The sequence below is a fragment of the Tympanuchus pallidicinctus genome, unplaced genomic scaffold (assembly GCF_026119805.1).
Source record: "Tympanuchus pallidicinctus isolate F22 unplaced genomic scaffold, pur_lepc_1.0 scaffold15, whole genome shotgun sequence".
Taxonomy (NCBI): domain Eukaryota; kingdom Metazoa; phylum Chordata; class Aves; order Galliformes; family Phasianidae; genus Tympanuchus; species Tympanuchus pallidicinctus.
The window spans coordinates 11,688,856-11,715,461 of record NW_026294669.1 but is presented as its reverse complement, the minus strand read 5'-3'; the positions used below and the strand labels follow the sequence as shown (position 1 = coordinate 11,715,461).

Genomic DNA, 26,606 nt, shown 5'->3' with positions numbered 1-26,606 from the left:
TTATCTTGGCATTGCTTAGAGGCATCAATATAAATAAAAGAATTATTTGACTGCTTTTTAGTAGATTATATCTGTCTTGTAAATTAATCATTTAAGGGAAGCCAGATGAAGCAGTTTTATGTCAAAGTGATTTTCCACTGGTAGCATAATATATTCCTGAATGAAAGTTAGTTGTATAGTCTGTCAATTATATAACTTGAGTTGATTTTCTTTTCACTCTTTATTTAGTTTGAGGGGTGAGGAGAAAGAATAATGTACAGTTTCTTTGTACAGCATTGGAAGTCCTCTGAGCTGTAACTTCAGTTGCTGTATTCTTCACTGGATTTTGCATTCTCATGTTTTTGCTTATTCAGGCTGTTCCATATTCTGCTTCCCTTGCTCATTTTGAAGCTCTTCCAGAATTAATCAGTATATATTCATTTGTCTATATGCTTCCCTAAGCATTGTGGATTATGGTTGGTTGCAACCTTAACTGCTGTTATGTCACAGAATCATAGGGGTTGGAAAGGACCTCTGGAGATCATCTAGTCTAACTCCTGCTAAAACAGGTTCCCTAAAGTAGGTTACACAGGAAAAGCATCTAGGCAGGTTTTGAATATATCCAGAAGTGACTCCACAACCTCACTGAGCATCCTGTTCCTGTGTTCTGTCACAGTCAAAGTAAAGAAATTTTTCCTTGTGTTCATATGGAACTTCCTGTGTTCAGTTTGTGCCTGTTGCCTCTTGTTATGTTGCTGGGTACCACTGAGAAGAGCCTGGCACCATCCACTTGATTTGAGATACTTGTAAGCATTGATAAGACCCCATCTCAGGGTTCTCTTCTCCAGGCTGAACAGTCCCAAGTGTCCCAGCTTGTCTTCATAAGGGAGATGCCCCAGGCTTCTAACCATCTTTGTAGTACTCTGCTGGACTCTCTAGAAGCCCCTGGTCTTTCTTGACCTGAGAAGCCCACGTTTGGCCTCACCCATGCTCTTTTTAATGTACTCCAGGATACCATTGGCTTTCTTGGCCTTAGGAAGGCTGGCTCATGGCCAACATGTTGTCCACCAGGATTCTTAAGTCTTTCTCTGCAAAGCTCCTTTCCAGCGTGTCAGTGCCTAAGCTGTGCTGATGCATGAAGTTGTTCCTCCTGAGGTGTAGGATTGTCCTTGCCCTTGATGAACCTTATCAGGTTCCTCATCACCCAGCCTGCAGCATCAGATTCCCAATCATAGACTCATAGAATGGCCTGGATTGAAAAGGACCACAATGATCACTTAGTTTCAACTGCTCTGTTAGGTGCAGGGTCCCCAACCACCACACTAGGCAGCCCAGAGCTGCATCCAGCCTGGTCTTGAATACCTCCAGGGATGGGTAACCTGTTCCAGTGCTTCACCACCCTCTGTGTGAAAAGCTCCCTCCTAATATCTAGCCTAAACCTCCCCTGTCTCAGTTTAAAACCATTCCTCCTTGTCCTATCACTGTCCACCCGATCTCTAGCATACTTCAGTAGCCTTGATTCTAGACAGCCAAAGTGTTCAGCACGTTCATCTATTCTTTTAGAGCCCAGATATCCAATGATAAATTGAGTCTGTAGCAAAACAGTATTATATTTTTTTTTGTCCCTAACAGAGACCTGCCTTCAGTGTTTGAGTAAAAATTTTATTTTAAATAATGTATCTGAAGCTTTTTTTAAATTACTATTCTTACTGACTTGCAAAAAGAGCTTAAGATGGATTTGTAACATGCTGTATGGGTTTATCTGTCAAAGTACATACTTGATCTTAAATAACACCAGCATTCATTAGGTACCTAGCCAATTGTTTCCTAATCCTACCTATGTTTCTGCCTTTTTTTAATGAATATCTGATGTGTCTAGCACAATCATTGTTGTATTTTAAGCTTCCAAAGGACTTCTGTCCACTATTTGTTTAAAAAGTCAAGTCTCTGGTGCATCTGTTTATAGTGTTAGTCTTTGTTCTCTCAGAGATGGGGGGTGGGGAGTTTTTGCTTTGTTCTGGGGGGTTTTTCTTTGTTTAGGCAAAGTGAAGGAGAGTCACTAGAGAATGTTTTTAATCCGATTTTTCTCCTGAGCAGAGTGAGATCTGCTTTTAAGTCTCTACTTCAAAATAAGCAAAGTGGATTTGAATTAATGTTGCTACCCAAGGCAAATATCCAAGGGCTAAGCTTGTGTGCAAGAGGGACTCTAATATCCATTTTTTTGTTTATATTTTTTTGTCCTTTTAATAAAAGGCATCACAAACATAACTTAGATTTCACTTTGCAGTTTTCCTTCCAGTATTTCTTCTCAGATTCTGTAGGTAACCTGTCACGTAGTGCGCATTTTAAAGGTTGTGATTTAAATTAATTTACATGCTTTTTGGCTCCCCAGTGGTTTCACCCTCAGGCTCCAGCCTCTGATCACCTCTGTCGCATCCCAGCTGCTTCCCTCTTCCCCCTTCTGCAGCGAGCAAACTGGCTTACTCTCTCTAACAAGAACTCTGGGCACAATTAGTGAGAAAATCATTTCAGAACAGAATCCAACTGTGACTCCCTGAGGTAGTCTTCTAACACTATCTCAACAGACTTAAAACCTTGAAATACCTGTATGTCATACTATAGAGCATTCAGAATCTTTCCTGAGCTTTGTGCTATGAAAATGTTCTCATAGACTTCAGTGTAACCTTTGTGGTATTTTACGTGCTTTTGACTGAAATACTGTAGGTATTAACAAGCGTTGCCTCTGGACCTTATGGTGAGCCCAAATTTAATGGAAAAGAGGGGCAATCTGTTCTAAACCCTGCTGCTAATCGACAGAACTAGGGCTTGTACCACAGAAGCACTAGCAAAGATAAGTTGCAGGATGTGTTTGGATTTTACAGAACCTAGAAGGGCAGACAGGGAGAAGAGTGGTGCACTTTAAGCCCGCGTCTTATACCCTTCTTCACCCTAAAGATTGATTCCTGGCTGTAACTGAGATGAAGGGCAGGGTTTGATAATCTGTTCTCCTACACTGCAATGAAAGCCACAGAAGCTATGAATAGAACTATTGTTGAAGTACCTTTAAAGCTCTGAAACCCCAAGTTCCTGTGAAAGTGCTGTTTCGCATTACAATTAAGCTGATATCTCCACAGTTCCTTCTCATCATGCTTACCAACTCCTCCTTCATGCTACTTGTCTGATCTGGTGATGATGGTGACACAAAAATCATGTCAGCTCATTCTCTAGAATATAAACTAAGGGAAGCAACAGGTTGCTTTGTTTTTTTTCCTATAACCCATAATTATAATGCTTCAAGAGTGACAAGAAAATGCACGGACATCAGTTCATATAACTTCATATCCTTTATACCGAGCTGAGGAGCTGAGGTGGTCTGTAATTTTACAAAATTGTTCACGTTTAGGATAGGAATGCATTTTGTTTACAATGCTACTATACATTTTCATTTTGGGGGGAAGCTTTTTTAAGCTGAATAGGGAATGGACAGTTTCTGTTAACTAGTTTATCGCTTAATTTTTTAGTGGTGGTTAACACATCTAGAAAATACCAGGGCAATTGGTAATAAGGGGAAATTAGGAAGAGCTATCTGTGTAACTCTTGTAAACTGAAGTACATAATCACTTTTTAGATTATTGCCTATAATTTACTGACTGTCATCAATAGATAATCAGAATTTGCTGTTCAGTTTCAAAACCCAGTTAATCTAAGTTTGATCTAGGTTCATCACGTGAGTAAAAGTGCAGTGTTTTTCTGAGCTATTAGTCATAATGCTCCAGTATCTCGACAAATTTGAAGAGCAGTTCAGCAAAAGCTTATCTTGGAAAAAAGTTTGCTGTTAAGTAAAACCAGTGAAAGGCACATTGGCTTTTGAGTTCTTCAGTCGCAGGCATTTATTAATGTATTTTGGGTCATGTTTTTTGGGACCATTTCTTCCCATCTAGACTTGTTTCATCACACCTGTGAACGAGCTCACCTGGAAAAATAAAAACAAAATGGCTGTAGCCTTTAAAATGTCTTTAAAGAAGGTCTTAGTGGTGTTTTTCAAAGATTTTCTAATACATACAGTCAATGTAAAATTAGAGAACTACATCAAAAGGCATAATTTTGGGGGAAAAAGATGGCAAAGGCCTCAGTATTTATCTTGATTTCAAGTATGACTGGGAATAATTTTCGCCTGAAATCCTTTTTTCTCACTTTTAGCATGAATCCAGAGAAACATTACTGGGCTTCAATATGGTGAATTACCGAGCATGTAAGAACCTGTGGAAAGCCTGTGTTGAACATCACACGTTCTTCCGTTTGGACCGACCGCTCCCCCCTCAGAAGAACTTTTTTGCACATTATTTCACTTTGGGTTCAAAGTTCCGGTACTGGTAAGTGCTGATGTGAAACATGTAGGGAAGAACATAAATGAATAGACAGCTCATTAGTAAAGATAGCCAGTTATCTAGAATTTTTTTTGAAAGGTGTGTCAATTCAAATGCTTTTTGACTCCTATCTTCCTTCACCTTCCTTCTTGGGGTAGGTTTCAAATATGAGTAATTTTCTGGAGGAGTTTGGAAATATAATTACTGTATTATTAACAGTCATTATTGAGCTAACACCTGATATCTGTCTCACAGACTGTGTTTCTTTGCCTGCTTACCTGCAGGATTGTTTGTTTATTTATTTTAGAAGTCTCAAATTCTAAGTGTTTTTTCTGTGTTTTGTAGCAGTGATGGATCTCAGGCATTGCATGCAGCAAGTAAACAGACCTTAATAAAGATCATATAAAAATCAGCCAAGAGAAACTTGTGCAAATAAAGCCAACTTAAGCTAGATGCATACAAACAAGGTCCTAGATGAAGACAAAAGGCATATAAGTTCTGCACAAAGGACAGTTTAGTGAACTTTGTGAACTTCGTGAAGTTTAGTAAGCAAGGATGGAATTTATATAATTAGAAATTATCAATTTAGTGAGCAAAAAGCTTGAAAGTCCAGAGAATGACAGTAGTGTAACTGTGATCCCCGGATATAATTTGTACTGTAACAACTGAGTGGGTGGTATTGTTTTTTAAAGTGCTTTATGCTTGAAATAAAAGAAAAGTAAAGTAACTGAGTTAACTGTCGCTTCAAGCGAGGCAGAATGCCTGTGGTTTAAATTGTGCCTAAAGTAGAGAATAATGGAGCTACTACTAATCATCTGTCTAGAATGGCAACAGTATCTGTGACGTACAAAGGGAGATGATGAAAAAGCTAGAAAGCACAATAACGGACTATTTCTGTTTCACTTGTGAATTGCATAAATGTATAAAAAGGAAAGTAATTCACAGGCTGAATTTTTGTACCATCTGTTTCTTTGACTAACATTCACAGTGTCCATTTGAGAAACACCATTCTGCAATTCCAAACAGTGTTTGAGAGTTGGTTCAATGTTACTGTCATGAATTTGGGGAAGCTTTTTCATTTCTGAGCAGATTTTGAATCATTGTGGTTGCTATAACAGAATAGCTCTTTGATGGTGACATTCAACTTATGGTAATGTAAGCTGAAAAGGGAAACCATAAAAATGAGGAAGGTCATTAAAGTTAATGAAGCAGCCAAAAGGCTAGAATTTGTGCAAGTAGTTTGAGAGCTTGTTTAGAGACTGCATAATAGCAGTAACGTGGCATACAAGGAGAGGTTAAGGGCACTGGGCTTGTTTAATCTGAAGAGGAAGCTAAGGTGGGGGCTTCAGAAGCAAGCCTAAAGCTACTGCTAGGTCAGATTGAGAAATGGTGGAGTCAAACTTTTGTGGGTGATGGCAAGTGGTAGAATAAAGGGCAAGAGCCAAGCTGGACTTGGGGATTTGTTTATTTTTTAAGGAGACTAGTTCTTTACTGGAACAAGTCACCCAGAAAGGTTGTGGAATCTATCCTTTTGGATAGATTCAAAACTTGGCTAGACTAAAGCCATGGCCAGACAGGATTTAGTGTTAGCAGATGGTTGGATAGGAGCCTCCTAGCCAACGTTTCTATGATTAAAGTGAGCTAACAGAATTTTAAACTACCAGGGCAAGAGAGAAGTATCTCAATTTCTAAAAGAAGCTATATATACAAAATTGGTCAACTATTGAATATTCAATATTCAATCTGTTACTGGGCTGAAAGCTTCCAATGAAGCAAATTTCAGAGCAAGTTTTTTTAAAAAAGAAAAAAAAAAAGTTGCTACAAAGAATGGGGAAAGCTGCTCATGAAAATATCAAACTTCTGTAAGCTACCCGCAGGTTTTCAAAGTGGTGCTTACAGCATTCCTCACCAAAGCCTCAAATCCAGTGGCCAAAACACTAGAACTTTTACTGAATATTATTGTAGGTCCAGTCTTCATGTTGAAGGGAAGTTGCCAGTGAAATTGTGTACATTGTTGTGGTAAGAACCTGAGTTGACTACAGAGATTTTTGGTGGTACTTGAGTGATGAATGAATAGGTAATAAAATGGCAGCTGAAGCTGAATGTTCAAAAATGCAATGTGTATGTATAGAGTGAAAAGAGGAACATAATGATAACTAATATGTCACTGTCTTGGACCTTTTAGGTAATTCTATGAAAACATAATTAGTAGGGATCAATGCAGATACAATGTTACAGTTACTTGAAAGGAATTAAGAAAAATACAAATGGCTTACTGCTTGTCAAAGTTAAAAATGCAAAACTCCAAGAAGTTACCAAAGGCAGGAGCTTTGAAAAGAAATATTTTTATTTTTTTTTAGTGTTGTAGAATTGTGGTACCATAGAGTTCAGGAAGGCAGTGGACTTTGTCCAACACGCTGCTCAGAGCAGGGTCTGCTTTAGCAGGTGGCCTAGCACTGTACCCAGTCAGATTTTAAATATTGTGTATTCTGTCTGTAATTCTGCTTAAGTTGAATTTCCTGTGTTTCAATTTGTGTCCTCTTTGCTACCCCTTATCCTGTCACTGAGGTCTTCTGAGAAGAGTCTGGCTGTCTTTTTGACACACTCTAACAGACAACTGTTTATACAGGCTGATTTGATTCCCCTGTGTCTTTCCTTCATGAGGCTGAAATCGGATACCAGGTCTCGGCTCTGTCTGCCGCTCCACACCAGATGCACCAGATTTGTAAATGTTTTCACAGCTCCTTTGCTTGACTTGCTCCAGTATGGCCATGTGTTTTGGGCTGCCCAGAACTGGACGCAGCACCCCAACGTGCTCTCGTGGAGTTGAGTACCCTTCCTTCCACTTGGCCCCCAGCCTGTCACTGGGGCTGTTCCTCCCCAGGGGCAGGTCTTTGCATTTCCCTTCTCTGAATTTCTGTTGATGCATTCACACATTCAGTAGTCAAACAGTGAAATTCCTTTCTAAAAGGATATTGTAAAGCCTGGAAATCTACTTTAACTCCAAAAAGCACATAGAAAACAGATTTAGTCTTGTGATTGCCACTGATCACAACTTGGACCAGTATTGGTCCCTTGTCTGACCTGCAGTTATGTATGGAGTTTTAAATGGAAACAATAATTTTTGAAGTCATACTTTATAATTTTCTCTAAAAACAGCTGCTATTGGGCATTATTGAGGTAAATGAATATTTCCATCGAGTTGCAATTTCTTATTCTGAGTTTTCTGACGGAGATTATTCAGGCATGAATTACTCACCATCTGATTTCCTAATTATGTTGTATTTAGTGTTGTATGTATTCTGTAATATGCATATGAAAACAACTAATTATTTTTTGATTTTATATCACTGCATATGTTCCCTGTAAGGGACAGAAAAGAGCAAAAAAGTATCAGTGTCTTTGTAGGACGTGCATGCATGTGAAGTAATAAAAAGAGGGAGTTCTGCTGGTATCTAGGCACCAATTCTTAACCTCTGATAAGCACTCTAAAAAACATTGTATTGTTTTTCAAAGCAAATTATGAAATATAATCATGGAATAAAGGATCTTTGCTTTGACACGGGAGATGTGGTCTTAAAGGAAGAGTCAGCAAGTTCCAGTTTTGTGTTTGAGAAAGCAGAGTGCAATTGTGATGTGTTGATCTGTGTTTCTTAACGATAATTTGCTGAACTAAGAAGCATTTCTTTTTTTTAAACATTACAGGGAGTAGTTTAGGAGGAGTGCAGTGGAGATGCATTACTTTTAATTGCGTGTCTGTGACAGAAAAGATGATTGTCCAGAGAATAATCCAGAAGATACAAGCAGAACTTGCTTGTTGCTTTGGATAAAAGGAAAAAGGAGAAAAGAGTTTTATGTTTCATATTAATTGGTCTTTGTTAAACTTTGTGAAAGAAGACTTATGCTTACCCAATAATGTCTAAGGTTATATTATACTGAAGCTAGTGTCATTGCTTGAGCAGTAGAATTTTTCTTGAGATGGTTCAGTTCCAAGCAATAAATTATTATCCTAAGATGATTGCATTTAATGGATTTTGGTTTGTTTTCCAGTGGGAGAACAGAGGTCCAGTCTGTGCAGTATGGCAAAGAAAGAGCAAACAAAGACAGGGTATTTGCAAGGTAAGCAATTTACATTTGTACTGGATCAATAAGTGTTCTGTTTGTGTATCTTAAGATGCTATGGGGTTATTGTTTTCTGTTTGTAAACTTGCAAAATAGGGAGTCTTTTGTTCACTGTTGCTGGTGGCATGACTTGATTGTATCAAGGAGCTAAATTTTGATGTGGGTTATTATTCAGGCAGCCAGAAGTGGAAGAGAATCAGAATTGCCTTAATAGTTGTATGTGTTTGCCCTCTTTGTGCTGTTTTTATTGCAGAGAATATTCTTTTAGCCATTATCTCAATATTTGAATGTTTAATCCCTGATAACAACCTTTGACTGTACGTGTGTACTTCTGTTAGAGTAATGCTGAGTGACTGAATGAGAACAGTTTTACCACTGTGGCCCCAGTAAGGTGTTGGAATGATGGAAAAACTGGACTGCAAGTAAGCTGTTGCTGTAGATACAGGGGGGGAAAAAGTCCTTACAAGCAGGGAGCATCCTCTGCACTTTTTATCTGTTTAAGCTTTTTTTTGTGCTGAGGAATGTCTTTTAACATGGTTACCCATTAAGGAACTCTGGAGTTCAAATTTGAGAGGTTTTTCTGTATTTATGTAAGGGACAGTTATGAATCAGCTAAAAACTGTGTAATGTATGCTGCACTCTAAACTTGGCAATTTCATGAGAAGAAGTGGGATGAGGAAGGGCTTTTGAGGAGCATTTGCTTCATTTTAGAAATTCTTATTCAGTAGATGGCACTCTCTTCCCTTCGAATCAAAGCTAAACAAGTGCAGCTGGAGTTGTTTGTCTCTTATAACATATACTCTGGTTAAAACTGAAACCTGTGGCTAGAACCGAATTCTGTTTTTTCAAGTCTTAATAAAATACTTGACTTTCCTATATTCTCTAATTACACTTTCCACTTGCTTTTAGATAAAGCAGTACATCAAATTACCTTTTGGGCCGATTACTGAAGTGAATGACTGATAAATGGCTGATTCATGTATGGATCTGTCACAGAGTGGACTGAATTTAATGGTGTATTGTAACAAATACACCTTTGGAAGGCTTTTAATAGTTCATCTACTTTTCCCTCCTGTCTTCCCTGAATTTTCCATTATGAAGATTTTTAGTATTTTAAGGGATGAAAAGAGCAAGAAACGTGAAGTGTTTGTAGAACAAAGCATGCTTCAAAAAGCTTAAGTGAAGATTGTTATTATCTTTAATTCCTTTTCTCCTAAACATTTAAGTTTCAGGCTGAAATGCCTTTCAGCCCCTCTGAATTCATACTGAAAGTAAATTGTGTTTTAAGGTTTTCCATGTATGACATGGATTTTGTTCCTGGAGCCTCCTTTTTTCTTTCTGAGCGTGTTTTTCTCGAAATAATTGCATTGTTGAACAGCTTTTTAACCTCTCGAGCAGCGGGTTTGCTTCAGTTGTTTCACGTTCTGAAAGGTTTTGAAAGTTCATTTTGGTGTCATTTTCCTTTTGATATGAAACTATAAGCATCTGAGCTTTGCAGTCAGGATTTTCTTAAGAGTGAGGTGGCCACTTAAAACCAACAGTATTATTTTTTAAAAATTATTATTACCACGTAAGAAGACTTACTAAAGATCAGTTATGATCTCTAGAAAAAGTACTGGATGTTTTTTCTAAAACTGTCCACATTTACCCTCTGTTTGAGCTAATACTCTCTAAGCAAACTTTTAAGTTCTTTTGTTGTACAAAAATGATGCTTAAGCTGAGATGTAACTTGCACATTCTATTTGTTCTGAGATGGGAAATGGTGACTGCCATTGCAGCATTCAGCTGGCCTTCACATGCCCAGCAGAACAGAAAGAGCACAAGGTATGGAAATGAAATTTCCCGACATTCATTTGAATAAATCAAGCTTTTTTAACCTACAGCTTCCAGGCTTATCTCTTTTTCCTCAGGATTTTAATTAAAATTAATTGATGTAGTCTTCATGGACTTATTTTTTTTATCATAAAATGTTTTAGAATCAATTTTAAAATGGAGCCGTAACTCCAGCAAAGGAAGTAGTATGTGATGTGATAAATACTTTTTTTGGAGGCAGCTACGCAATTTCTTGCTGCACTAACTGCAGCATTTAGAGGACTATTGTTGCAGTTGTTGACTTTTTTTTTTAATCTCCATTACAGCTATTTTCTTGGCCTCATTTGTTGTAGGATGTTCGCAATCCATAAAAACCCATCAGAATTCCCAGGAGCATAATAAAAGTGAAAGTAGATTATAGAAGTGAAAAAGGTCAATCAAGTTATGAATTGAGTGATTTCTTAAAGAACATTGCTCTCTATCTAAAGGTCCTTGCAAATATTCTGATTTTATTCAGCCCCAGTGGGATCTGTTGGATATGAGAGGAGGTTGTTGGTATGTTTTGTGTGGTAGTGTGTGGGCATCTCAGTTGGTCTGCATTTCTAACTCTTTATCATGAACTTACAATCTCTATTTCCAGCAACCCAATCTAATTGTTTCAACCATCCAGTCATTCAGGACATTTAAATTCCTCTTTCTTCAAACTGCATGTCATTTTGTGTTATTTCTGCAGATTTTCATGCAATTTCAGTCTCTTCATTGGAAGTTGCAGTGACCAGTTTTGCTGAGAAATTCATTCCCTGTGCTCTTTGTCAAAATACAAAGGAAAGCAGAGGCTCCACCTTATATTTCTTTTTGGGATATAAATGACTTAAGATTTCTACTTGTGTTTCCCAAATCACATTCTCTGTGCCATCTTGTGAGAATTTAGCACTCCAGCTGTTGGACCCAGAACCAAATTTTGTCTTTGAAAGCATGAGCTTTGTTTATTTAGCTTTAGCCAATACCACTTGTGTCATGCATTTTTAGTTGTGTTATGTAATTTCATCCCACCTGCTGTGTTATTGTATTTGATGTAGTATTGCAGCTCCAAAGACTATTTCTGATTTTTGGGGTGCAGGTGAAGTTTTTGGTTTCTGTTCCTTCTCAGATAGGCAGGACTTCTTCTGATGTTTTTAGGCGTGTTTCTGTAGATAAACCAAAATTAGCATGAAATTAGAAAGCAGCTTTCTCTACTAAGTAGCAGCCCCTTGTGATGGGGCTCAGTGGAAGCATCCAGAGTGAGCAGACAGATGCAGAATTTAAAATTTCAAAGCTTATTAAGGCATTTCAAAAGGTTTTTTTTTCTGGCTTCTTTCCCTTCTCCCATCTCCCGATCTGCACAGTGCTTTAAGGAAGCTATTGGAATATTGTAAGGAATGAGTAATAAAAGAGAAATTTGCAGGCATATTTTGCAATGTATCTTAAATGTTAATTAAAAAACCTCAAAACTTATTGTTAGATTTCTAAGTATTGCTAAGGGAACTAGTATGAAAAAGCCGCAGCACTGAGAAGTTTAGTGCTGCACTGTGGTAACTTTTTCTTTGAAATTTCTGCAAAGACAGGAAATAGAGGCAACAAACATGAGTGGGTGGGACTCTGAGGTTAGAGCTGTTAATAAAATAATTGAAACGAGCCTTTGCTGATAAACGTTGCAGTTGTTTGTCATGGTATTGATTTAATTTCTGAAAGATCCAGACCCTGTCCACAGTAAAAGGTGAGTTTTCCTAACATTGGATTAAATTGATGCGGAAGCGATGCTTTTCTCATTTCAAACGTGTACTTATTTTTTGCATAGGTTGAGGAAGTTTGTTCAACATGTAGTTACAGACTGAAGGTACAGTGGAGTGAGTTGTTTTTGAAACAGTCAGAAATTACATTTTTGGGGAAAACGCGTTTCTTCCTTGTCCCCATGCTTCTATGTCTTTCTTCATAGTTTATTTCCTGAATAATATAGAAAATAAAAGTGCCTTTCAGTGTTTGTGTGCATTTAGAAACAAAACCAAAACAAAAATGACACAAAACTTCCCTGTAGTCCACTGTTTTTTGTTTTTTTTTTTTTCCACTGGAGATGGACGAATAAGGTTTCATAAGTGCCCTTACATGTCTGTCAGAAAATACTATATTTTCAGCCCTGAGCTTACTTATATTATGATCGTCTGCATTTTCCCCTTGACAGTTCCCTAATCCGTAGAATTTACCTCTTAGTAGAGCTGGTGGAGCTGTCTTTTGGTGTTAGTGTGTTGGCTACAAACATACTTTGCAAAAATCTAGCTAATGATAGCCTTTGATTAGTAAAAGATAATGAACTGATAATATTAGATATGACTTTCAATTTTGCTGGTTTTGTTTTGTTTTAACTGTTCAGATTTTGAAAGTGGTTTGAGTTGCTCACATTTGGAGCGAATTATGTAAATGAGAATGTTGGTTTAATTGACTTGATGTTGAACTAATTACTTCTGGATCAAATTAATACTGCTTAAGCACAGTGATGCATTCAAGGAATGTCTTATTCCACAGGAAATAAATAGTTGCTGTTTTCAACTATCAACATACTGCTAGATTTTTTTTTTTTAAAGATGTAATAAAACCTAACTCAGAAGGATTTAGAACAGCCTATGTTGCTTAACTCTCTGAAATTGGTCAGCTGCTATTCACCAAGTCTTCTGAGCAGCAAAACAGCATGCAGTATGTATTCAGAACTGCATGGGGGCAGAAGGAAGGTATAAAATAATATTAAAAACAAAACAAATGCTTAAGAACTCTTCACACCCAAATGTCTACTGCTTGAGTTCCAAACAGTGTTGGCATTAATAATGTGTGCTTCTGTGTGTGAAGCTAGATTATTCAATGTGATATTTGGTAGCTTTTTGGTTTAGACTCTTGGTTAATTCTGAGGATAGTCTACTTAAATTCAGTGCAGGCCAACACCTTAAGTTCTATGAGAAGTAAAAATGTAATCATAACTGAAGTTCTTGTTTCCAGTAAGATGTAATTTTGTGTGTCGGTAGTTCCTTATTTTCTCAAGGTTCCTCCTTTCCGGACTTGCACTTTCAGTAAATCTGGAAACTTATATGCCAAGATGAAGATAAAGAGGAACAGTTACTATCCTCCAGAGGACAAGAAAGGCAGAAGTTGTTTTTTGATACAGGTCTATGGGGTGGGGGAAAGAAGTGATGGAGGGCATTATGCTGATATAGGAATATGCTGTCACCTTATTATGCTGAATTGGAGAGTAGAGGAAGATGTGGTGATATAAATATATAAAGGTGAATGAAATGATCACAACATGAAAGACTCGTGAAATTGAGGAATATTTTGAATAAAAGGAATTTGGGTAATAGTTGAGAAACTGAGTTGCACAGAACTATCAGAGCAGTAGAAGTAAATGCAAGGACATCTATTTACGGATTGCTTTAAAGAATTTTTGGTGTTGGCTGAAGAATTCAGGTATGTTTAGTTACAGGATCTAAATGATACTCTCATCTAAACCATCAAATGTGATGCCACTAAGAAAAAGGCAGCCACAATTCTTGGATGATTCATTTGGCAGTGCGTGGTATAAAAGGAAGATGTTCTGTTTCGTGAGGTGTTGTACGTATGGTCTCATTTGCACTCAGGAAATGTAAGGAGCAGCAGAAGAGAGGAGAATATGTGTTCTGGTGTGATCAGAGAATGAGAAGAAAAAGGTTTGCTTTCTTTTAAGAAACCTGAAGGATGTTTCTGGTACATAGCCAAACGGAGCCTAAAAGTTGCCCAGAAACAACTTGAAAGAGCATGACTGTATCTGCTTTATTGTTGTCACAGCTCATTCTGGAAAGAAGAATTGTCACCTAGATGAAAATCCTTGAGTATGGGCAAAGCCCAGCAGCTTGGTTACTGTGTTAATGATTGCCCTGCTTTCTGTTCTTTACGGTCATTGGGAGGTTTTTGTTTTTGGACAGATATTTCCACTACTATTTTTTTTTCTGAGATGAATGAACAGTTTTGTTACTTAGAGCTTTTCCACTTCTCATGTTCATATCTTTTAATGAATATTCTGTTTGTGTCAGATTCTCCTTGAGGTGCTGGAATTGGCTGGTAAAGTTTTAACACCTTGCCTGCCTCCCTCCTAGCCAGCAGTATTGTATGACTGTTTTTCACTGATGTTCTTATACAGAGTAGACAAAGTGAAAACAATATTGAGGAAAATAAACTGCATAAGTACATTACTGCTTATGTAAATATAGTTTTGTATTATTACATTTCCTTTCTTCCATATAGCTCTGTTTTCTTGTGATTGAATATCCAGAGTTTCATTGTGGGGGAATTTATATAATCTTTTTCTCACCTCTTACAATTTCTGATCGATCATTTTTCTTTTTTCCTCCAAGATCCCCCAGTAAACCCTTGGCACGGAAACTCATGAGTGGGATGGACTGGGAAGTAGTGAGCAGGAACTCTCTGTCTGACGATAGGTTAGAAACCCAAAGCTTACCATCGCGGTCTCCACCTGGAACCCCAAATCAGTGAGTAGCATCACATCTCTCCCTGGAAGTGACTGTCTTCCTCTGAAGTGAGGGACAACGTATCTTATGAGAGGAATAATGCTTTATGGAGGTTAAAAGAACTTCACAAATAGCCGAATAGCCGAATAGCTCTTTGGAGCATTTAACTCTACAATAGAAACTGTCTGTGGGGTGAATTTTAAGTACTTTTCACTCAACCTATAAGAAGTGTAAAGGATAGCATGCTACTCAAAGAGCTTGAGTTTTATCAAGCATAGTTAAAATCAAATTATTCATTGGGCTAAGGAAAAAAATAATGAAATCTGTACTAATGAAATCTGTACTGTATTCTAGAAGTAATTGGTTTGTAAAGTTTTTGGGGAAATGACTTGATCATATATATTTGTGGATCTATTTCCATCAGTTTTTCCCCTTTTCTTTTATTCCTTTCAAAGCTCACTTCTCACGTGTTAGAGCTTTCTGGCTCACGTTTAGGAAAAAATCCATATTTCTTTTGGAAAATAACCATATATGTATGTATATTAAAAAAATATAATGCTTATGATTCTTTCTAGTAGCAAGTGGGTGTGATGAAATGTTTTTCTTAATGAAAGAACTTAGTGACGAACTCTCACTGAGTGGACTGTCTGTCCTGTAGCCTGTTCATTGTAAACAGTATCTTTCAAAGCCATTTAGTAGAATTTATGGAAATAATTTTTAAACACTTTCAACAAGAAAGTTATGAAGCACGGTATTTTAACTGACAACATAAATGTTTTGGTGCTTTTTCTTTGAGACATGAAGTTGTTTCGTAGAATTGTGAACGTATGCTTGCACAGAGAAGAAAAAGTGTTATTCTGGCTTCCCCTAAGTTATTCTTTTGTGTTGATGTGGGAAGTGTAGGTTAGTAATCAAATTATTTCCACATTGCACTGCTATGTTTTCCCTTTTAGTCGCAACTCTGCCTTCACTCAAGAAGGAGCTCGGTTACGACCCTCCTCGGTTGGACATTTAGTGGACCATGTAGTTCACACTTCACCAAGTGAAGTGTTTGTGAACCACAGATCTCCATCTTCCACCCAGGCTAACAGCATAATACTGGAATCATCACCGTAAGTTTCTATTGATTGCCATGGGTCTTTGCCATAAGGAATTTAGTTTTAAACGTTTGGGTTGGGGGTGTGACAGAAAATCTGATGAAAAGGTGCCTGTTGTTAGGGACTGTTAGGGTAAGGCATGCTGAAAATGAGATGATACAGGAGTGCAGACCTCTATCTAACACATTCCTGATGCAGGGCTGTCGTACCTTTTCCCTTGCCATACTTTTGCCCTTGCTGTAATGTGGCCATCAGTGTTTGGATGTGGATGCAAAAGCTAGTTTGGTAGAACCTGAAGTATGTTGTTCTATGATACAAGTTTTGAATTCCCATGAGTTTGGAAATCTTGTTTTGTCAAGGCATAGAAGTCTGAGCCCTGCAAGTTAGCCAGAATGTCTATTTAGCAGCCCAGCCTTCTGCTGGTCTCAGTATGCTTTGTTACATTGTATGTAATATATGATGTTATATTGCCTATTGCTACAGAATATCTCTATTTTTAAGATTGCACTGTTGTCTGTTTTTTCCTGATAAGCTGAATGTGTGCCATTTAGTAATCATCAAAATGAAGAATTGTTAAATTCAGAAGCGTAATTTAGATCTTCCTTTTTCATGGAACAGCTTTTCTTGATGGAAAAGTTGTCATCTAACTGACTATAAAATTGTAATAAAAATTAATTATTATACCAGTTTACAAATAAAAGTTTTTGTGCATTAAAAAAAAAAACAACAACACAAAGCAAACAAAAAAAGACTCTTGAAGGAAAAGGAATCTTGTGGGAAATAATATTTTTCAAGCAAACAAAGTTTTCAAGCAAAGCAAAGTTGCTCAAAGGTTTGAAATACTCAGAAAAAGCTAAGAAGGAGAAATGAATTGGGGAAAAGAGCTGCATGCTGTGGACCATATGAACATACTGCTGTGTCTTATACATACGTATGCATATAATTATAAGTTTATTTTTCTATTTTGTAGAACCTCTGTAAGAAAGTATGTTGTGCAGATCGTTTTAAAACCATTTGAGAAGTACAAACCAATGCATGCACAATTATGTATTTTTTTTATAAAAGAAAACTGGTGTATCTCCATAAAAAAGAATCTGGGAATGTATTCAGGGCTTTTAGAACCTTCAGTGGCTCATGCCTTCCTTTTCAACAGCTTTGCATAACTTTGGGAAGGGGGTAGAATAAAAATTTTATTAAGGTTTTGTAAACTAAGACTTTTTTTTTTAATAAGGTGCAACAATTATGACTTTGACCATCATTTGTTTGCTGTAGAAAAAATATTTTAACCTAATAACATAAATTTGCCCTTTCTTGGTGGGATTTTGAAACCTGTTTGTGACAAGGGAGTCTCAAAAACTGGAACACTTGTAAATCTTGTTTCATGCTTGAATTTGGCTGACTGAATCCATGCTGTCATTTCCATTCCCTTCTAAGACAGTCAATTTAGTTAAGAGAAAATCTTGAGTGATAGAGTTACACAGCAAAATAAGCAAAGTTCCAAACTGCTCCTTTCTTCATATGCCTTTATTCTAAATTAAGTTCTAGAATGTGTTCCCGAATGTCCTTTGGATTTGTTAATTTAATAGCTGACTACTTTTACGAGTCACCATAGAAATGAGTCTTAAAAAGAGAGGAAGTGTTTTTGCAAATTAGTTATGCAGCTCCGGGTGTTCTTTTTCATGACTTGCGCTTTTTTATTCCCTAATAGAAAAAAATATTGCTTTTTCTATTCACAAGTTGAAAAGTGGAATTGAATCTCCCACTGTAATTACTTAGCATGACGCATTTTTAAGAATAAGGATGTTGGTTGTCAAAATACAAATCCTCAAAGAATCTTCTGAAAGTTTCAGGTGTTGATTAAAGCTTTTTTATTTATGAATAAAAGTAGTAGAGTAACGACATGTATATTAACCGTATAATTAAAAATGGTATTGTTTTGGCATCCAAAAATCGACTACTTAAACATTTTGGCCCTTCTGAGTTAGAAGGTTCAAGCTGTCCATCCGCTAAGTTGTTGGGAATTCATATATCAAATTTATATACAAAAGAAGGGAAGAGGAGCTAAGCTGACTTGTAGTGATCTCATGAAATTTGGAGTCAATATAGCAAAAGAAATTAGAGCTCCAGTGAGTATTAGGAGACTTTTGCTTAGATAATCCGGTCTTTTGTCTTCAACTGCGTGTGTTATTTGGAACTCAACTGAGATCTTTCTGCTCAGAGCACACTGAGTTGATTATAACCTTAACTTCAAAAGGCACGTGATATATAGTTTAATAACCTTATGGGTGCATGTACGAAGTGTTTGCTTAATATATTGAAAGGTCAGACCGGATATCTGTAACAAAAATACACAGAGGTTGTCAGTGTGAGGTTTTATGGGTTATTGTATTATTATGTAAATGGATGAATGCAGTAACAGAGAGCTCCTTTGCCTGCCAAGCAGGCTGCTTTCATGGCCATTGTCTGAGCATTCATAAGGAGATTCAAAGCTGACTGGGCAAATACAAAGCAATGAAGTTTTTGCCCAAGGCTTGATTGTTAGTTCTCACAATTCATTATGCTAATACATTACAGCGCTTGTCTTGCTCCTACGAAAATGCTCATCTGAGTAACTTTTTCAAATCTTTTGTATAAGTTTGTATTTTGTTTGGGAATTTATTTGTGTTTGCTGACATACGTACCGGCGTCTAGTCAAACATAGGATTCTATCTCTCACTTTTATCTGGACGCTTTTGTGTCTTTACAAAGGTTTTCCTCTTTCATTCCGTTTAGAGCTCTCAGGAGTAATTGTTTTCAGGCAGATATGTAACTATGTTGCCCTTGTCTTGAAAAGGATGAATAACCTGTGCCGCCTGGACATGAATGTATAAATATGCGGGCAGTTGAAAAGCTTTGGGTGACCTTTTCGAGTGAATGTCTAAATAATTTATAGCAGCCTTGAAAAATTCATCTTGCAGATGTTGACAATCATATTTTTCTCTTTCCAATAAACTATCTTCAGAAAAGCTACTTATTCTGAGGGGAAAAAAGGCAACTTTTTAGTCAATTCCCCAAGATAGTTGTGTTGCAAAATACATTTATTTTCTAAAAGTTGAGGTTAAGCGAAAACATTTAACACAGCATTAGGATTTGTTTCCAAAAGAACCCTATCAGTATTTTTGTTTTCTAAAAAACAGCCTAAATTTTTAACATGAAATGGAAAATGAATGTTTTTTTTTTGTGTGTGTGTGTGCTTGCATTCTGCAGCATGGAATTTCATGCATTTCTGCCTTAGGTTTTACTACTTGCAGCAACTTGAAATGCTGTACTCTCTTCTAATGAGTCTCCCTCTGCTACCAGTTTACTGCAGCAAACCCAGTAGTAACTGAGGTAGCACTCCTCACAGGACAGGGCTCTCAGGTGTGAGTCAGTGCTACAGCTTGCTGCTAAGGAAGGAACAGCGTCCTATGTCTGGCCTGCAGGAGTGTCATTCCTTCCCTCCACCTGGAGATTAGTCGCCTTGTTGAACCAGCAGCAAGCTAGCCAAGCTTGTCCAAAAAGTCACTGTTTCTGCTTGTTTGGTAAGCTGGGTTGGCTGAGGGAAGAGCACTGGAGCAATTCAGGGAAGGGGGCATGAGAAGCAGATGGAAGAAGGGCAGCACCCGCTTTTGGAGGTAGCATTCTCATAGGTAGCTGTAGCCTGTAACTTCATTCCTTGAGGTCTTTGGATTTGCCACTAGTATCAGTGGGCTGTTGTCGTAAGTAGTGAAATTACTTAATGATATCTTTTAATGTGGTCCATGGGGAGGAAGGCACGTATCCGTGTTGGTAGTTAGAAACTGGCATTCAGACGAGGTTAATAGGAGCCCTTTTGAGCCTCTAAAAACATACAGTGCCATGTAATGAAAGATGAATCATAAATTTACGTAATACAAATTATACAGTTAAGCTTTTATTTCAAAGGGAATAATAAAGGAAATTATCCTTATTGCATGTAAACACAGGACTTTTTTTGTTAATCTACAGTGCAGTGCTTGCAGAGCTAAACAGAAACAAGTTTCTGCCATTTCATCTTCAGCAATGGTGTTAAAACTCAACTGAAAAATGCACACTACAAATACAGTTCTTGCAAATATTAAAATACTGCACATCTTTTAAAGGGGAATGTGTTCAAGAAAGGAGTAAAACCAAATATCTCATGAAATATCTCTGTGAATGTGTAGTTTTAAATGGAAAAACTTAACACTGTTGTTTCCAGTCAGCTTCTCCAAGAACTGTAAGTGGACAAAAAAAAAAATCTTATTGGGGAAAATACTGTAAGTGTTATGTATTTTAGATACGTATTTTTTAGCTGGAGCATACAGCATAAGTGTAGTGAATTGTATCGTTTGTAAACACAAAAGCTGGTAGAACCTCAGGTTTAAAACAAAACAAAACACAACACAACAGCCATGTAAAAGTGAAACTTACTGGTTTACTTGCCTACAGTTGCTTTTCAAGAAAAAATGACTAACGTTGCTAAACCTGCACTTCCAATCTATTCTACTACAGCAGCAAATTTTTGAGATTCTAAATATATATAGATATGTTCAGGTCTCCAACTCATAGTTTCTCCAAGCAGTTTGTTTTGTTTACTTGGAATCCTTAAAGCACTGTCAGTATCAAATAATTGTTCCACTTCATACTTTCTGTATTTTGGTGTTTAGATCTCAAGAAACTCCCATAGATGGGCAGCCTCCTGCATTACCACCCAAACAATTCAAGAAGAACAGTTGGAACCAAATTCATCATTCACACTCGCAGCAAGAACTGGATAACCACATCAATGAAGCATTTGATGTCCCTGCTTCTCCTGAAAAGTCCACAGTAAGTTCTTTAGATCCAGTTTAATTATTCTGCTTTTTGTCTGAGCAATTCTACTCCTTGTAAGCTTGATTCTGATTTCAGGGATGTGCCACATTTGGGCATTACATTTCAGCATTTCATAGAAATGAAGAATGGCTTAGATTGGAAGTTCCAAACACCATTTTATGTACCATCTCTTTGCTAGCTGCTACCATTTTTCACCTGCTGGAGTGGTCCTTTGTCTTTCGTCACCAAATGACTAAACTGAGATGGTTGTGCAAAGCATTTTAGTCTTTATTATCATGCTCAAATTTTCTCCACTTGTAAATGCTTCTATTTGATTTATTTGGAAAGTCACTTACTGTCAGTTTTAAAGAAGACACTGAACTGAACGACTGCTAATTTGAAAAATTATTTCATCTGGCTTTTATCAAAAAGCTAAATGTACTCTAAGATTTCCTACCAGCTTCTAGAGTAGTTCTGTTAGGAGAGGATTACTGAATCTGTGGTAGTATTTATGATCAGGATTTACAAGAAAGGAATATGTTACCAAGGCACTGAGGGCGAGGAACATGAAGATCTACACATTTTTTTTTCTTGGGCATGTGTTAGATAACTAAAATGATTACTGTCTGTCTTAACCATTTCTGTGATTTAGAAAAAAATTTTTTTTTTGTCCTAACAGAAGTTTACAAGTGGGTTTTGGTTTTATACTGATTTAGGACAAGAAACATTTTTCAGATGTAATAAATACTTTATAAACAGTTTCACCAACCATAGGTGCTCACAATTATGTCAGCTCTCAAGATTGATATTTTAGAAATGCCTCCAGTTAGTTTTATACTGTACTGTGAACTCCAAGCCTAGGATGTTCTTTCAGGCCTTGTTATAAAGTTAAGATTCCCATAAAATCCATACTTAATTTCGGAGCTGGAGTTTTAATAAAAGACATAGAAGTGAAACTTAAAAGTTATGAGGACTTTCGGAATGTCATGAAAAGTTTGCTTTAATTAAATCATGAAATAGTTTCTAACAACTTCATCTCCTTTTCATGCTTACCTGAGTCATAGTGAAGTTGTGTTTTGAAAAACAACTACTCATCAAGTCATCTGGTATTCAGTTATCTGTACCAAATTGACAGAAATAACTTTCAGTAGTGTGTTTTTTTGGAACTCCCTTTAGTTCTCACACAGCTGTGTTGGTTTTGCAGAATGAGATTGCTTTTTCCATGTGCCTTGTCACTGTGATTGTTTGCTAAGGTCCAACCAGTTACATTCCTGCTGCTCTTAAGGCAGCACACTGTTGTAATTGAAGATATAATTTAGTCTGATGACTGCTTTTTATTTTGGGTCCTAGAGAAGGAAGAACATTTCACAAAATGCAGGAGTCGTGCTATTAGAAATTTAGGATTTAGAGTGTGGGGTTTTTTTCTGACAGAATGCACCTCAGGTTCCTGTACCACTGAAATCTCTTCTGTTGCTCCATCTCAAATATTTCAAGGATAATCCTCACCATTTTGACTTCATTAAGCTGTCAGATTTCCTTTGCCTGTTAAAATAGGGAGAGCCCATATGTTAGCAGGACAGGTATGGAAATGACAACATTTTCTTCTACCAGCAGTCCTTAAGCATCCAGTCTGAGAATATGCAGATGTGTTTTCAAACAGGTGTGGTCAGGAGTCTCTTCAATTAGGCAAGTTAATGATGATATGTAGTGTTCTCTCTGGATTTTTCATTATAAAATGCTCCACAAAATTGCTTGTTAAAGCGGGAAGTAATTATTCTTTTTTTTTTCCTGAGGAATGGAATGGCACAGATCTTGCCACACCTTGGTTCTTTTGCAGAATGAACAATAACCTTCTCATCAACGTATCTTAGGCTGTTACTTTCCTCTCCTTCCCCGAATTTGTATCTTTTTCATTGTTATGAATGTGTTAGGGGAAGATGTGGGGTGGTTTTATTTTAAACAAAAGCATAAAATGCATGAAACCAAGTTGTTTTTTTTGTTGTTGTTGTTTTGAACTTTCATAACACTTAGGAATACTTGTTTTTCTTTAATAAATTGATGATTTTTCTTCCTTCCTGAATATGAATCTTAAATTTTGTGTAGTTGATTCTGTTAAATGTCAATGAAGCTTATGTCATAGAACCATAGAATCACAAGGTTGGAAAGGATCTACAAGATCATCTAGTCCAAACCAATGTGTTTATGGTTTGGATGTGAAGTATTATTAAAAATACTGGTTCATATTCAATTTGTGAAATAAATAGTAATGTGGAACAAACTAAGAATCATTTCAATGACAATAATTTGATTTTTGACAGGTTATACAAGTAGTATCCCCAGTATATTAATGGATCCCATGACAAGGTTTTTCTGATAAAATAACCAGAAAACCCTACTCAAGTTGTCAGAGCTTGACAAAACTACTACTGTACTGTGGAGGAAATAGGACAGGGGATATGGAACCAAGATTTTGTTTCTGAACTTGTTCCTGCTTGCTACCATCATATTGCTGTTGCTGGGGGGGGGGGGGTGAAAAGCACCTCAATTTTCTTCTCTCTTTTTTGTAGTAATATATCACATTTTTACTGCAGGCTTTTTTCTGCAGTCTTAAGTAAAATGAATTTTAATTATTTCCACTTAGTAATTTGTTTTTCTTAGGACTGTTTGAAGCCTGTTTGCTTGTTCTAGTATGATTTATTTGAGATTGCTTTGACAGAACAGACTTGTAATTTGTGTCCAAGATTTCAGGTGTGTAATTCTTTTTTCTTTCTATGCAAAACTCAAGAAAGGTATTTGTGTTATTTGATGTTTTCTCAAGTGCCTAATAGCAATTGCTTTATGAAAAATAGGAAAAATTATTCTATACAATATCCTCAAAGACTGTGCTAACTTTGAACACAGAATATAGTAATAGATATCTATGTTGTTTGCTTTTACTAGCCCAATGGTGGTGTTCCCCATGACAATCTTGTTATGATCAGAATGAAACCAGATGAAAACGGAAGGTTTGGCTTCAATGTAAAGGTACAGTCACCTATTTTTGTTTTGTGTTTCTTAAGTTCATTTTCTGATTTCTTTTATGATTTATGACAAAGTGTAATTTGTTTTTAAAGGGTGGATATGATCAGAAGATGCCAGTAATAGTGTCCAGGGTAGCTCCAGGAACACCCGTAAGTTACCCAAATTCAAACTAGTTGTTATGGCTGTCTTTGAAATGCGAGCTCAAAACTGGTAGTTATTTCCTAGGTCTGTGCAACATATTTAATAAATCAAATAAAAATTATTTAATCCTCAGAAAAATTGCTTATTTTGCTGCCAGAAAATTGGATCTGCAGATGTTCACTATGCATTGCTTCTTGAGCTGTCATCCTAAAAATGCCTATGCTTGCAATTTTTTAGTAGAGGCATTAATATAATTCCATAGAAATTACATGTGGACTTCTCTGTTAAAAATAACTAAAACAGCAAATACAAACACCTCTTATTAAAGTGACGGAGCTGAATAAAACCAATACTTAACTTAAAATTGGGCATCAGGAATCATTCATCAGGTCTGACTGTTGTTACTGGTGTTTGGTGACAATCAGTAGTGTCCTTCAAAGTGGGCACAATGCTCTGTCACTTGACTGCCAGAAATACTGACCTGGTATTGAGCTGATTGGAGCCAGCTCTGCTTATGCCTTTTAGAGTAAATCTAACCATCTCTTTGCTAATGTTTAAAAAATGTTCTTACATTTCATGGTAAAACTGTGGTATTATTTTTATTGGTTCTTTTGTCTTTCCAGGATTATTTGGATTGGTGCATTGTCTTTAGTCATTGCCTTAGTTTTGTCATTGCAACTGTAGTATTTCATAACTGAAGGATTTAAGCCTATGAAATTGATTTGGACAATTTACTCTCTTCCCTTCTAAGATGAGAAGATCCTGCTTTTTTGGTTGTCTATATGAAATTCAGAAAGGGAAGCTCAACTAAGCCTTCTACTTTAATGGAAGGAACAGAGTAACAGCTACTGAAGACATGTTAAAATGACAGTTTCTTCCCAGTGACAAATCAGAGTGTTTGAATGAAAGACACCTTCTCATGTATTGTGCAACACTCAGATTTGTTTTCTGAATACAATGCAGCAACCATAGCAACTTGGCTGTAGGATTCAAGTTAGATGAATGTAGACCAAGTTGTTGTTATAAGGTGGAAACTTGGAAACAGCTCATTTTACACTTTTTTTTTTTTTTTTAACATTGCAGGCTGATCTTTGTGTCCCTCGTTTGAATGAAGGAGACCAGGTTGTACTTATCAATGGCAGGGATATAGCAGAACATACCCATGATCAAGTTGTTATGTTTATTAAAGCTAGCTGTGAGAGGCACTCAGGGGAACTTGTGCTCCTCGTTCGACCCAATGGTGAGTGATTTGTACCTAAAACAAAAAACAAACAAAAAAGGCATCTTGTCTTGATTTGCTAATCTTCAGCAGGTGGTCACTGGGTTTAATTCTACTCTGCATCCCATTTATAATACAATTAACCAAGAAAGGCAAAATGAAAAATAATGATGCTCAATCAGAATAATTGGAATGTGATACATCATAAACAATTTTTCCTGTATTCACTGGTTAATGCTTCCCAGCTATGTGTGCTCCTGTTCTGCATGCAAGTTTTCTTGCAGTGTTTGTATGTACTTTTTTTTTTTCCAGATAAAATCAATAGTTTTGTTTACCAGCTTATTAAATCAGTATCCTCTTAAGTTGGTTATCTTTGTATTCCGGATAAAAATACTCAAGTTGTAGAAGTGAGGAGTTGCCAGATCTCTCCTTCAAGGTCATGTGATTTTGGTTAAAGAGAAACTTTATGACAGCGTATGCTTGTTATGTATAGTAGATGATTCATACTGTTTTTCAATTTGTTTATAGACCAAACAAGAGTGTAGCATTGACGGTGTTATTATGGTGTGTCGCAGTGCCATTTTTTTCTGGTGATGATCTACGTGCCTTGCCCTGTTTACAGAAGCCTAAAAGAATAAATTGTTCAAACTGAAAAAGTACAAATACAATTGTAGTGACTATAGAGGTGTAATGTGTGGATCTGGGATTAAGGAATGCATCAGATAAGTTTGCAGGTGACAGGAGGTTTGATCAAAACTTCAACAGTCAATGAACTACTTCTACTTAAAATGACAATTAAGTCACAATAGTCACGTCCTGGGTAGTAGTCAGTAAAGCCTGTTTGCCTGTGCTAGTGGGGCTTAAAATCACTGTGGTAATAAATGCAGTTTTTTCTATAGGAGGAATATGTCCGTTTGGGTGATTTAATTAAATGACCTAATTTAATTGTATTACAATTTTATTTAAACACATCTATCTAAAATCTCCATAACTTTATTTGTTACAGCTGTCTATGATGTTGTGGAAGAGAAGCTGGAAAGCGAACCTGACTTCCAATACATCCCTGAGAAATCTCCACTTGATGGTGTCCATCAAGATGATAATGCTCTGAGAGAATCCATGATTCAGCTAGCAGAGGGACTTATCACTGGAACTGTTTTAGCTCAATTTGATGTGAGTACTGCATTACGTGAAGCCAGCTGTGTGCAAGTTCCAAGTCTTTTGGGATAAGTAATCATTTTAAACAAAGAAAATGTCAGTCAAATTTCAGTATAACCAGCATCTTTTAGGAAAATTTGATTTAACACTTTCAGAGAAAAAAAATTAAAAAGTCAAGCCTTGTAGGGAAACACAGAAGAGTTACAGCGTAGAATAACTGATCCCAATACACTTAAAAATTGTTTCACTTTTAATATCTTTATTGATTGCTTGCATCTTTTTATGATTGTCAGGGACCTATGCTTGTGTAATACTTCTATAGGGATGAAGACCT

At 36.7% G+C, this 26,606-nt stretch overlaps 1 protein-coding gene across 4 annotated transcripts in view; it reads left to right on the top strand.

The window, feature by feature from the left end:
* Positions 1-26,606, top strand: part of PTPN4 (protein tyrosine phosphatase non-receptor type 4) — a 98,680-nt gene that overhangs the window by 58,374 nt on the left and 13,700 nt on the right. For all 4 annotated transcript variants that reach the window (XR_008204545.1, XM_052674495.1, XM_052674494.1 and 1 more), the window contains 9 exons: positions 4,180-4,352; positions 8,397-8,465; positions 14,693-14,827; positions 15,760-15,918; positions 20,589-20,748; positions 23,674-23,757; positions 23,847-23,903; positions 24,979-25,135; positions 26,121-26,287. Coding sequence is in view for 3 of the 4 variants with exons in the window: in XM_052674495.1 (XP_052530455.1) it covers positions 4,180-4,352; positions 8,397-8,465; positions 14,693-14,827; positions 15,760-15,918; positions 20,589-20,748; positions 23,674-23,757; positions 23,847-23,903; positions 24,979-25,135; positions 26,121-26,287 (1,161 nt within the window). In the remaining variant the exon portion in view is untranslated. The remainder of the gene's footprint in view (positions 1-4,179; positions 4,353-8,396; positions 8,466-14,692; positions 14,828-15,759; positions 15,919-20,588; positions 20,749-23,673; positions 23,758-23,846; positions 23,904-24,978; positions 25,136-26,120; positions 26,288-26,606) is intronic.